Below are 14,342 nucleotides of genomic sequence, written 5' to 3' on the forward strand. Positions count from 1 at the left end.
AAAATGGTTAAAGCCATTAAGAAAAAGCTAACCTAAAAAATTAGTTTTTAGGTTAGATTTAAAAATGCTCAAGTTCTGGGCATCTCTAATATGAGCAGGGAGTGCATTCCAGAGTCTAGGAGCATAGGATGAGACAGCCCTGTCCCCTACAGATCACAAGCGTGTCTGTGGGACAGCCAGTAAACCAGCTTGAAAGGAGCGCAAATGACGTTGGGAGTATATAAAGTTAAAAGCGCAGACAGATACTGAGGGGCCAGACAACATAGTGCCTTATATGTGTGCGTAAGGATTTTAAAATCAACGCGAGACCTGACCCTGAACCCCAGCAAGAAGTGCACTGCAGTAATCAATATGAAAGAATACATAAGTGTTGATGAGGCTTTCAGTCACAGGAGAAGAAGAATAGGGCACAGTCTAGAAATATTTCTGAGATGAAAAAAGGAATTATTGACAGTAGATTGTACGTGTGGGTCAAAAGACAAACTCGAATCAAATATGACTCCTACATTTTTTCATTTAAATTGTAACTCCGAAGCAGAGCCGTCTACCTTCAACATTACTGAAAGCTAGCGCTTGCTACCATTGGTATGTGTGTCATTGTGTGTATGTGTGTGAGTGTGTGTGTGAGTATGTGTGTGAGTGTGTGTGAGTATGTGTGAATGGTTGAATGAGAACCAGTGTAAAGCGCTAAGGTTAAAAAAGCGCTAAATAAGTGCAGACCATTTACCATTTACCATATATGATGGTATAGGACTAAAATCATCCTTGATGGTGATGGTGATGACGATGAGATTTTCATTTAACTTGCTCATGGAAATAAATACAAATATTTGAAAAGGGTGCAATATTGAACTTGTACTAGGTCGCCGTGGTGACCTGTCCTTCAGAAAGGGGTGGAGAATGTGTTTCTTATTAATCATATTTATTGTGTTCTGGTGTCTGCGTGTTTTGCTCGGCTTCAGGTGATCATGTCCAAACCAAATTGTTCATCTGCGGTGCTGAGCTGTGTTCAAGAGTTCCTGTGCAACTCCACCTTCCCGTTAAACCTGAGTGAAACGGAGATGGAGGATTACTGCCTGAACCTGGATGATTACCTGGAGAAGTACCTGGGTCCTCGGCGCTCCCCAGTGTTCCTGCCTGTGTGCATCACTTACCTGCTGATCTTCAGTGTCGGAGCGGTGGGGAACTCACTCACCTGCGCTGTGATCACACGCCACCCAGTCATGCGCACACCCACTAACTTCTACCTGTTCAGCCTGGCTGTGTCCGACCTGCTGGTGCTCATCCTTGGCATGCCACTGGAGCTGTACGAACTGTGGAGTAACTACCCCTTCCTGCTCGGGAAGAGTGGCTGCTACTTCAAAACCTTCCTGTTTGAGACGGTGTGTTTCGCCTCCGTGTTGAACGTGACAGCGCTCAGCGTGGAACGCTACATTGCCGTCGTGCACCCGCTGAGGGCGAAATGTGTGGTGACGCGTGCCCATGCCAAGCGCGTGATCGTTTGTGTTTGGATTGCGTCCGTGATTTGTGCGCTGCCCAATGCGAGCCTGCATGGAATCTTCACGCTGTCAAAACCCCGCGGGCGTGGAGAGGGGCGTGAGCTGAGCTCAGCTATGTGCACACTGGTGAAACCGCGCTGGATCTATAACCTGATCATCCAGATCAGCACACTCATCTTTTTCATCTTGCCCATGATGACCATCAGCACGCTCTATCTGCTCATCGGGATCCAGCTGAAGAGGGAGAAGATGCTGCAGGCTAAAGCTAACTGTGAGAACAACGTCTACAGAAACACCAGTGTGCGCACTCGACAGCCACGAACACGAAGACAACAGGTCACCAAGATGCTGTGTGAGGAAAACAGAAACAGTCTGAGCACTTTTATTCTCTTCTAGTGTGTCTCACTCTCCTGTAGCGTCTCTTATTCTCCTGTAGTATCTCTTACTCTCCTGTAGTGTGTCACACACTCCCATAGTGTCTCTCACTCTCCTGTAGTCTGTCTCACTCTCCTGTAATGTAGCTCACTTTCTTGTAGTGTCTCACTCTCCTGTAGTATATCTCACTCTCTTCTATTGTCTCACTCCCCTGTAGTATGTCTCACTCTCCTGAAGTGTGTCTCACTCTTGTGTAGTCTGTCTCACTCTCCTGTAATGTATCTCACTTTCTTGTAGTATCTCACTCTCTTGTAGTGTCTCTCACTCTCTTGTACTGTCTCACTCTCCTGTAGTATGTCTCACTCTCCTGAAGTGTGTTTCACTCTTGTGTAGTCTGTCTCACTCTGCTGTAATGTAGCTGACTTTCTTGTAGTGTCTCACTCTCCTGTAGCATATCTCACTCTCTTGTACTGTCTCACTCTCTTGTGTTGTGTCTCATTCTCCTGTAGTGTCTCTTACTCTCCTTTAGTGTCGCACTCTCCTGTAGTATGTTTCACTCTCCTGAAGTGTGTCTCACTCTCTTGAAATGTAGCTCACTTTCTTGTAGTGTCTCACTCTCCTTTACTGTCTCACTCTCTTGTAGTGTCTCACTCTCCTTCCGTGTCTTTTACTCTCCTGTAGTCTGTATCACTCTGCTGTAATGTCTCTCACTTTCCTGTAGTGTCTCACTCTCCTGTAATGTCTCTCACTTTCTTGTAGTGAATCATTCTCCTGTAGTCTGTCTCAATCTCCTGTAATGTTTCTCACTTTCCTGTAGTGTCTCACTCTCCTGTTATGTCTCTCACTCTCCTGTAGTGTCTCTCATTCTCCTGTAGTCTGTGTCACTCTCCTGTAGTCTGTCTTACCCTCCTGTTGTGTCTCTCACTCTCCTGTAGTGTCTCTCATTATCCGGTAGTCTGTCTCACTCTCCTGTAGTGTCTCACTTTCCTGTAGTCTGTCTTACCCTCCTGTTGTGTCTCTCACTCTCCTGTAGTGTCTCTCATTATCCGGTAGTCTGTCTCACTCTCCTGTAATGTCTCTCACTCTCCTGTAGTGTCTCACTCTCCTGTAGTCTGTCTCTCACTCTCCTGAAGTGTCTCTCACTCTCCTGTAGTCTGTCCTACACTCCTGTAGTGTCTCTCACTCTCCTGAAGTGTCTCTCACTCTCCTGTAGTCTGTCCTACACTCCTGTAGTGTCTCTCACTCTTCTGTAGTCTGTCCTACACTCCTGTAGTGTCTCTCACTCTCCTGTAGTGTCTCTCACTCTCCTGTAGTCTGTCCTACACTCCTGTAGTGTCTCTCACTCTCCTGTAGTGTCTCTCACTCTCCTGTAGTCTGTCCTACACTCCTGTAGTGTCTCTCACTCTCCTGTAGTGTCTCTCACTCTCCTGCAGTGTTTCATTCTGGTACATTTGGCTGAAAAAGAACTTCATAGCTAATATGTAATGTAAGTGTATGGCCTCCAGTTTAGCATCATGTATAATATTAGTGTTTGTGTTACAGTTGTGTTGGTGGTGATGTTCGGGATCTGTTGGGCGCCGTTTCACACAGATCGCCTCATGTGGAGTTTCATGGACGAGCTCTCCGGTGTGGAGATGTTTCAGGTGTTCGAGTATGTCCACGTCTTCTCAGGTGTGTTCTTTTACCTCAGCTCGGCCGTCAATCCTGTGCTCTACAACCTCATGTCCACCCGCTTCCGTGAGATGTTCAAGGACGTGATGTGCGTTCACAAACGAGGCTCTGCCTACAGGAAGTGCTCTCTGAGCATGACGCGAGCCACCGTGCGCAGTGTCTTGAGTGATGTCACTAATGGCAATGCCGCCGCTGATGGAGATTATGAGTTTTATGAATGTCATGAAAACGAGACCACATGTGACTGAGGGAAAGAAACAAACATACTTTAGCTCTTAGGTGTGTGTTGGTGTTATGGATATGTACAGTGTATGCAGGTATATATAAACCATAAAATGATGTGTTCTATGTTTGTGTCCAATCAGAATCTCTCTTTAATGTTTCTGTTAATTTCTTATGGAGGGAAAAATGGCTTAGTGAAATGAAATCATGAATTTAATAAATGAAGTCATGTCTGGGCCGTTACAGCTGACTCACTGGCTGAGGGAATTTGATTTTTAAAAATTAAACCATTCTATATGTAACTATTTTAATAAATTTTACAACACAACAAGAACACTCACCATTGCTAGGTTTCCTCATGTAGTGTAGGATTAACATGTAGACAGTAAAATAAATCATACTGAGTGATTATAATTATCAAAAATATTTCAGATTAATGCCATTTATTTAAGAAGCAGGAGTTTTGACAAATGTATCTGGGTTTTTTTTTTGTCTATACACACACATTATATATATATATATATATATATATATATATATATATATATATATATATATATATATATATATACACACAAAAAACAGATACATTCGTCAAAACTCCTGTACATACCTACATAATTTTGCATACATTATAAACGTATTGTTTGTCACTTCAGTAAGCATCTTACTGTTGTTCATTTAAAATCCAGCTCTATTGTATTTTTACTCAGATAGAAATGTAGATACAGGACTCAAATGTGTCTTTACTTTCACTCTGAGTTATCAGGATGTTTTCTTGCTTCTTCTTTCCTTTCTGAAGCCTCAGAGTTGCTTATCAAGCTGTTTTTGTCAACAATCAGGTGAAAGTTTGAAGGTAAACACAATGAAATCATAGGAAATAAAATTCACTGTATTAGTGTTTAACTGCTGTAATAAAAGCACCATTAATAAACTGTGTTGAAGTGCATAAAGGATTGCATGAGCTTTACCGCTGAGATGAACACTCATTCCTTTATACATTTTAAATAAGTGATTATGATCATTATACATTCAAAATGAAAGTGAAATAAGTAATAAATGCTAATGCTGTGTTTATTTCTTCCACAAAAAAGATAGAAAAGGTTTATAAATAAAAGTATGAGAGAAAAGTGGTGTAGGAGTCCATCATGGTGAGGTGTGTTTGTTTAGATCAGAGCTTCTGTTCCTGTGCAGGGCTTAACAGTGCGACCATTTCACTCGCAATTGTTACTGAAAAGTACTTTGTGCGACTGTGAATAAATATTTATTTGCACCGGGGAGAGTGACCTGTTCGGAGTTGTATAATACAATCGGAATAAAAACTACAGAAAGCCCGAAATGCATCTTCACCGCGCAACAGTTACTTTCACACTGCTTTTCATCTCCTCAGTCAACCGAACAAGTGTGTAAATACTGCAGAGAAGCCATTATGATGACAAGTAACAGTGACTACGTTTATATGGACAGCAGTAATCTAATTATTGACTTTACTCTGATTAAGATAATAATGTGATTAAGGTGTTTACATGAGTCGCTTTTAGAATACTCCTTTCATGTACCCGTTTTACATGTTTTAGAACATAATTAGATTAACAGCCCGCGTAATTACGTCACCGCGCCACGCTGTCCGACGTCCCTCCAGAATTTCACGTATCAACATACAGTTCGTCTTCGTTATGGTACTGTATACAGTTTTGGGTGTTTTTATTTAATTTTTTTACGAACGCTTTAAGTGCAGTTAATTATTTGTCCGGCTGTACGTGCAAATAGACAACTGCTTGAAGCCGTGGGCTGCGTCTCAAACCGCATAATTACCATCTATATAGTAGCCGAGATACATGTATTTTTCCCCACTACAGGCCTATAGTAGGAAAGTATGCGGTTTGGGACGTGGCTGAACTCTCTTGTTCGCTGTAAAACGTAAAACTGCCGTGTGTGATCGTGTCCTGTCGCAAAATGCGGTGAAAACTCTCACACGACGTTCATAATGTGATTAAGGTGTTTACATGTCTGAAATACACGTCCATAATGCGACTAAAACAGGAATACTCCACCTGTCTTAATTCGATTAGAGCTTAATTCGATTAGAGCTTAATTCGAGTATGACTTAGTTAGATTAAGGTAAGTAAAAATTGCTGTTTACATGGTAGTTTCTTAATCAAAGTATGGTCTTAATCGGATTAAGAGTGGATTATTGTTGTCCATGTAAATGCATCTACTGCTTCAAATTCCCGATCTCACAATCCGCCATCTTTTATTGATCACCCAAAATGACCCGAAAATGCAACTGTGACCTGCTCATGTTATTAATTTATAATAATGCTAATGCTACAAGGTGGGTTTAATTCAAACTTCTTTATTAAATAATTCCTCACCAATCATAATCAAGAGTAAGACCTGTTCAGTCTGTAAACATACAGTACGCTGCTGCTCTCTCTTCACCAACTCTTCATACACAGCACATTTACTTCATTTAAACTCGGCGTTGCCAGATATCACTAGAAAAATCAAATCCAGTTTCAATGTTTTGATTTATCTCCCCAAAAAAACACAATATTATCAGCAGACATGGCAACACTGTACTGGGGGAACCGATCTAATAGGAACAACTGATAAACAAAAAAAAATAAAACTAATAAAATGTAATGACAGAAAATGTGCTTAGTTATAAATAAATCATTTAATATAAAACATAGATATTATAATAACTTAATAAAATATAAATAAAATGAGAAATGAAATGATGTTTAATTACTATGGGTTGCACTTAATATCAATTTGACATTAAGCTTAGTTCGTTATCGCCTTAGAAGGCTATTAGACTTTTTCCTAATATGGATAACTTTTGTGTTAGTCTACTTTTAATTAGGACTCTTTATTGTTTAAGATATTTAAAAATAAATATTTTATGCTTGTTTATTTATCAATTAACCAACAGTATTTCTCATTGCTATTATTTTAATTCAATTAACAGTGACCATGAGCAGAGAGCTTACATTTAACTGACAGACCTCCTGATTAAAGCTTAAACAAAAAAAGATTGGCATCTGGATCAGTTTTGGTTGTAAAAATCCTGATCGGTGTATCCCTAATGAACACCATTAAACTAAAGCGCTTTGCATCTGACGGATAAATGAACTCACCCAATCACATCCTATATGAGATTATTCAGATATTTACACAATATACACAGAGTGGTTCGAGAACTGACTCCAGTCCAGAACCATGACAGTGGGAAATGTCTAATTGTGTAGCTTTAAATATATTTAAGAGGAGCAGACTTCAAAGACTGAACATTGAGGTTTATGGAATTTGTTTACAAGGTGGAACGGTTGTATACGGTTGTTTAACATGGTTAACGGTTGTTTTTTGCATAGTCTTTGAATAGAGTCATGAGAAAACTCAAGTCTTCTCATGACTCTATGCAAAGACTATGCAAAAAACAAACTCAAGTTTTCTCATGCCTACTTGTGGCATATTAATTAATTGTGGCAAATTAATATAACCATCTCTATAAAAAAAAAACAAAAAAAAAAACAAAAAAACCTCTAAACTTCAACCGTGCTCCAAAGTTTTTGTAATTAGGAGCACAAGTGCTCCTATAAGAAATTGTTACCATAGAGCCCTGCTGTGTCAGTAATAATAAACTCCAAATACAGCAGCCACACACACCATACTGTCCTGTTAAACACACAGACAAACACACACACAGTTACACGTGTGAGGAATAAGTTATGTGTGTGTGTGTGTGTGTGTGTGTGTGTGTGTGTGTGTGTCTTACATTAATGTAAACTTCTTTAGCATAGCCGTCAGTGTCCGAATCCCAGAAACAGCGAGACGTCATCCTGCACACACACACACACACACACACACACACACGCACACACACTTTTAATATTGGCGAAAAATGCACACAATGAACATGCAAGTTAATATTATTAAAAAATGAATGCATGGGTTATTTTTGGAGATCTGGACAGATGTGGACAGATGTGTGGTCTGTGTGAGCATAATGCAGCAGCTCTATAAATAAATACCCCTGGCACGTTATATATGGTGAATGGTAAATGGTCTGCACTTATATAGCGCTTTTTTAACCTTAGCGCTTTACACCGTGTCTCATTCACCAATTCACACACAGACTCACACACCAATGGTAGCAGAGCTGCCATGCAAGGTGCTAGCTTGCCATCGGGAGCAATTTGGGGTTCAGTGTCTTCCTCAAGGACACTTCGGCATGTGAAGTCATTCAGGCCGGGAATTGAACCGCCAACCCTACGATTAGCGGACAACCCGCTCTACCACCTGAGCCACAGCCGCCCCATATACATCAAACAACCAATATTTAACACTTCTTTCACTTTATTGAAATATTACAATTCATTTAAAGTGCATTTTAAAGACAAATAAACTGTGTACTGTAGTAAATCGTGTGTTGTAGGTTATATTTTGGCCTACGGCTGGACAGGCAGTGGGTACACATCTCTCATCCACCCAGTGCAATAAACAGAACATTTGTGTGTGTGTGTGTGTGTGTGTGTGTGTGTTTGTTTGTTCTTACTTCACACCCTGTCCTCTCTGTTCTCCAATCATCACCTGCACCACCAGTTTGTATCTGTCCAAACCCAGACCTGTACACACACACACACACACACACACACACACTTGTATAAATTTAACTGTGTGATATCAGCACTTCTGTTCAGTGTAATTAAAATGTTTTAATGTGCATTAAAAAAACACAAAAACACAAGGAATACGAGTTTATAATACATATAAACACAAAACACTCATCTTTTGTTTGTGATGGAGTGTGTGCAAAGTTAAAAATGAGTCAAAGGTGAACTGATAAATGACATTTAAATTAGATGTGTAGCCTGGTGTAAGTGTAAAATTGAGGGCTGAATCCTCAAGTCATGGTGTTGGGGTTAATGTTCCTGTTCTGACCTTTAACATGGTGTTTAATAGCTTCAGCAAGCGTTCGTGTGAGTGACGGTGTTTCCTCAGGATCATACTGAACTCCTGATAAATTCTCTCTCAGGATCTCTCTAATACACTCCCTCACCACCGACGCCCTGAACCTACAACACACACACACATACACACACAGAAAGAGAGAGAGAGAGAGAGAGAGTGCAAGATTTTAACATCTTTAGTTTGTTATAAAATACTGAGAGAGCTGTGATATTTCAGAACCATCTATCATCACATCATCATAATCACATGTTATGTAAAGAATTAAGCACTAGGGGGCGTGCTGTTACAGGAAAATAATCCACAACGATGAAATGGCCCTGAATTTGATTATTTTCCTATAACAACACATCCCCAAATGTTTGATTCCTCTTATATAACTGCAATTTGCCAACAATTCCGATTTAAATTCATTAAGATAAGATAATAAGATAAGATAATACTTTATTAATCCCCAGATGGAGAAAATAGGGTGTCACAGCAGCAGCCAAAAAAAAAAAAAAGAAAAGAAAAGAAAGAAGAGTTAAAAGAGATAGTAAGGACAACAATACAGGGATATATAAAGAGTATATACAGGATGCATATATATATATATATATATATATATATATATATATATATATATATATATATATATATACACACACACACACACACACATACATATGAGCAGTATATGGAGCACTATGCAAGTACCTCATGTACATATCGTATATGTACAATACTATATACATACTGCAGCTGTACGGTATAATCAGTGTAGACACATAAGAAAAGCTTTGAAGCAGTGATTAAAGCATGACATCATGATTTTTTAAATCCGTTTATAGTTACTGAAATGTTGTGGAAATGAGTTTCTCTTGAAATTGCTGTTCTGTTGAATTGCATGAATGAGTATGTGTACAGGTGTTCCTAATAAAGTGCTCCGAAAATGTTAAAAACTCAGGGTAAAGTGATAGATGCATCAGGGTTAAGTGATAGATATATACTGGTCAGCATTACAGTACATTAACATGGACATTGGACATGGACATGGACAATGTCCATTAACATGGACACTGCAGGTTCTGCACATAACGTCACAAAAGAGTTCATTATTTTATTAAATGAATAAATAAATGTGCTCTTCCCGCCCCCCGGATCACTGATCAAACACTCTGCAGCTGACAGAAACAGTTATAAGTAACTTGCGGAATCGACAGTAACAGGTCTGTATTCTCTTTAGAGCTGAATCATTTCCTGATTAAATACAGTTATAAATAAATAACAGTAATAATGTATGTCTTACTTGTGTTGATAATTCGGTCTGATGAGAAAAGTGTTGGCACCCTGCTCTGACCCCATCATTATTAAAACCGAAACGTATACACACCGCCGTTACTATAACAACTGCCAGACTTTCACTTCCGGGGTCACGGCCAAAGCGGAAGTGAATTCCTTCATTCACTGCAGTTATATTTAGCATTTTAAAAGTTATTCGAGTTATCGCTATTTTATAGTATACAAAATAATATATTTGTTATATTTCTAAATTATGTAGTTATTAAATAATTAATTTTGATTTCATTTTATAAAGTATGTATTACTGTATACTGTATGCATTTGTTTGTTCTTGGGTGAATTTATTTCTTTATTTTTATTTATTATTATTTTTATTTATTCTTTTATTGATTTAGGTAGACAATGTGTCTGTGAATTACTGGGGCAAAATTAGTGTTAGGTATTAAATAGCCTAGTTATGAGAGAATGTTTTGTCTAGAATTGTGCAGAATTAATTAAAATAATTCATTAACACAGGACAAAGCGATTTAGGTTGGATTTAGCGAGACGTGTGAAATTAATTTTATATAAAATTTACAACTCTACTTGCTGATGTAAGAAAATTCTTTAAGCAATTAAAATCTCTCTCTCACTCTCTCTCTCTCTCTCTGTGTGTGTGTGTGTGTGTGTGTGTGACGCTGGTGGTCTTGCGGTGAACACAATACAAACAGAAGCCCCCAGGTTACAGTGAAACCACAGAAACCCCTGCTCACACTTACACACACACACACACATAGATAGATAGATAAAATATATGTTATATATATAAAAGTGATCTCGCTATTCTGGAAAGTTTAAGGACAGTAATGTGACATTAAGAGAATAAACACTAGAGTAATAATCCAATAAAAAAAAAAAGAAGTGTGTGTGTGTGTGTGTGTGTGTGTGTGTGTGTGTGTGTGTGTGTGTGTGTGTGTGTGTGTGTGTGTGTGTGTGTGTGTGTGTGTGTGTGTGTGTGTGTGTCACTCAATAGTCAGCTATTCAGGGCAGTGGTGGCTTAGCGGTTAAGGCTCTGGGTTACTGATCAGAAGGGTGGGGGTTCAAGTCCCAGCACTGCCACTGTTGGGCCGTTCAGCAAGTCCCTTAACCCTCTCTGCTCCAGGGGCGCTGTATCATGGCTGTCCCTGTGCTCTGACCCAGCTTCCTGACATGCTGGGGTATGCAAAGAAAACAATTTCACTGTGCTCTACTGTATATGTGACCGATAAGGACTCATTATATATAACAAAAGTTTTGGTTTATTACATTTCCATCAGTGAGGTGGAAATTAAGCACACTTTTAAAACTAGCTTTAATGTCATTAGATTATTTGATTAAGATGCCCTATTAAACACCACACTACTTCATGTCCTTACATATATTTTATTCTACTATGTTGTGGTGAGTTGTTTTTTTTTTCAGTTGATGAAGCAGAATGAACTTGAGCAGCAAGAATTCTCTTGAATCTAATATTTTTTTGTGAGTTTTTGTCTCTGGTTGCTTGTGCAGATTTACAAATGTAGAAACATGATGTACAGTACTGTGCAAAAGTCTTAGGCACATGTAAAGAAATGCTGTAGAGCAAAGATGCCTTCAAAAATAATTAAATTAAATGTTTCTCCATTAAAAAAATACTATAAAGAGCAGTAAACAGTAATAAATGATACAAAGTCAATATTTGGTCTGACGACCCTTTGCTTAAAAAAATAATAAAATAGTAGTCTCTGGTTCAATTAGTGCAGTTTTATAAGGAAATGAGCTGTAAGTTTTATTGAGCATCTTGCAGAACCAGTCACGGTTCTTCTGGAGACTTTGACTGTCACACTTGCTTCTTATTTTTGCAGCAAAATCCAGCAGCCTTCACTGTTTTTTGTCTGAAAAGTGTCTCTTACCGCTTAATATACTGCTTTCTTTAATGACATACAGACATTTATCTGTAACATTTAATTTTGTGTAGAAAACTAATGTTTGGGAATCTAAAATGTTTTTTGTGCTAACTCAATAATGTAGAAGTCATAAAATAAAAATCTATAGGAAAGTTTGTATTTTAAAAAATAGGGTACCTAAGACTTTTGCACAGTACTTCACATTTCAGTGTAAATGTGCTGGAAAAACCCAGTTACTGACTCAGATAAAGTATCTTAATCAGGTTTCTTTATACACAACCAGCACAAAAAAAGATCCGAATCAGGGCTGAGTTTCACAAACAAAAATCACAGAGATCACAGTTGGATAATAGAGAGAGCCACATTAGATTAGTAATGTTGCGATATATTAAACTTTATAATTTGACAGTTGAAAAATGAACAAAAGCTCTCAATATAGCAGAGAATCTTTCAAGAAGTTTAGTTTGTGATTCAAAAGTTTTGTGTAGAAAAATAGCAGAACATGCTGCACCTCAGATAACGGTGTATGTGTGTGTGTGTGTGTGTGTGTGTGTGAGTGAGTGTGTGTGTGTATGTGTGCGTGTGAGCATGTAAACAGCACACAGGAAAAGACAGCAGACGCAAACCGTCTCTCTCATTCCGTGTCTCATCTCAGCACCATGTTCCAGCTGCTGAAGAAGCGTCTGGTTTTCTTGATCTTCTATCTGTGCTGTGTTCCAGGTAAGTCTCTCTCTCTTACATACACACATACACACACACACACACACACACACACACACACACACACACACATTTCACTTGAATTATATATGTAATTCACTCGTTATCACCTGTTTAACTTTGTGTGTGGATTCAGTCTGACTTCTTTAGTTCAATTAAACATCCAACTGTAGGAAAAATCAGCGTTTAAACTGTGAGCGTGTGTAGAATATTGTGTAATTGTATAGTGTGTGTGTGTGTGTGTGTGTGTGTGTCTCTGTATGTATGTATGTATGTATGTATGTATGTATATGTGTGTGGTGCTTTACTTTCCTTTTGTTCATGGAAACTGTAAAAGAGTGACAGTGTGCTGGATTGTCGCTAACACAACGTTTAGCTTTTTATTCACGCTGTAAAACTTAATCTTATCTTTCACCTTTAATCATTAAAGTGTACTGTATATATAACACTACTGTAAACACACACACACAATCATGTATGATCATGCAATAACACAATATTAAACTACAGAAATACACAGAAAAAATGTGTGTGTAATTATAGTAAAATAGTAATAAAATAATAATAATAATAATAATAATGATAATAATAATAATAATAATAATAATAATAATGAGTTTATGATTATAGACAGTGTGTGTTCATAGAGAATTTTTGTTTGTTGGGAGTATGTGATTATAATTAGTGTGTGATTATAATAAATGTGGAATTGTAGGGGATGTGTGATTATAATAAATGTGTAAGTGTATGGAGTGTGTGATTATAATAAACATGGAATTGTAGGGAGTGTGTGATTATAATAAATGTGTGATGGTAGGGTGTGTGTGATTATAACAAATATATGATTACAGTGAGTGTGATTATATTGAGTGTATGCCTATAGTGTGTTTATGATTATAGTGAATATATGATTATAGTGAGTGTTGTGGTTATAATAAGTGTGTGCTTATAGAGTGCATGTGATTTTAATGAATGTGTGATTATAGTGAGTGTGTGAATATGAGTGTGTGATTATAGAGAATGTGTGATTGCAATGAATGTGTGATTACACTGAGTGCGCCATTATAGGGAGTGTGTGATAATAGCAAGTGTGTGCTTATAATGAATGTGTGATTATAGTGAGTTTGTGATTATAGGGCATGTGTGGTTATAGAAAGTGTGATTATAATGAATGGCTGATTATGATGAATGTGTGATTGTAGGGATTGCATAATTATATGGTGTGTGTGATTATAGAAAGTATAGAAACCCGGAGCGGCTGTGGCTCAGGTGGTAGGGTAGGTTGTCCACTAATTGTAGGGTTGGCAGTTCGATTCCCGGCCCACATGACTCCACATACCAAAGTGTCCTTGGGCAAGACACTGAACCCCAAGTTGCTCCTGATGGCAAGTTAGCACCTTGAATGGCAGCTCTGCTACCATTAGTGTGTGTGTGTGTGTGTGTGTGTGTGTGAATGGCTGAATGAGACACAGTGTAAAAGCACTTTGGATAAAAGAGCTATATAAGTGCAAACCATTTAGTGAGTGTGTGATTATATTGATTGTGACTGATGAACTCTTCAGGCTGTACTCAGAAGCAATAAGAGAAGGCTGTGTCAGGGAATAACAACAATAACAACATTAAAAGAGAGCTGTATTTACACACTGACAAAAATTCAGATAAATAAATGTTAGCAAGCAAGAGATGAAGACAAGCA

At 38.2% G+C, this 14,342-nt stretch overlaps 2 protein-coding genes across 2 annotated transcripts; one reads left to right on the plus strand and one right to left on the minus strand.

Annotated features, from left to right (window-relative positions):
* Nucleotides 1–847: 847 nt before the first annotated feature.
* Nucleotides 848–4,191, plus strand: nmur1a (neuromedin U receptor 1a). The gene is made up of 2 exons (XM_053634809.1): nt 848–1,851; nt 3,417–4,191. Exons 1-2 carry the CDS (start codon nt 969–971, stop codon nt 3,791–3,793), a joined length of 1,260 nt encoding a protein of 419 aa, XP_053490784.1. The 5' UTR covers nt 848–968; the 3' UTR covers nt 3,794–4,191.
* Nucleotides 4,192–6,103: 1,912 nt separating this feature from the next.
* On the minus strand, nt 6,104–10,150 carry dynlt2b (dynein light chain Tctex-type 2B). Its single transcript, XM_053635650.1, has 6 exons — nt 10,030–10,150; nt 8,715–8,848; nt 8,329–8,398; nt 7,549–7,612; nt 7,384–7,448; nt 6,104–6,265 (listed from the first exon to the last, which is right to left on the minus strand). The coding sequence occupies exons 1-5, from the start codon at nt 10,086–10,088 to the stop codon at nt 7,401–7,403; spliced, it is 375 nt and encodes a 124-aa protein (XP_053491625.1). The 5' UTR covers nt 10,089–10,150; the 3' UTR covers nt 6,104–6,265; nt 7,384–7,400.
* Nucleotides 10,151–14,342: the final 4,192 nt, after the last annotated feature.

The sequence above is a fragment of the Ictalurus furcatus genome, chromosome 10, assembly GCF_023375685.1.
Source record: "Ictalurus furcatus strain D&B chromosome 10, Billie_1.0, whole genome shotgun sequence".
Classification (NCBI taxonomy): domain Eukaryota; kingdom Metazoa; phylum Chordata; class Actinopteri; order Siluriformes; family Ictaluridae; genus Ictalurus; species Ictalurus furcatus.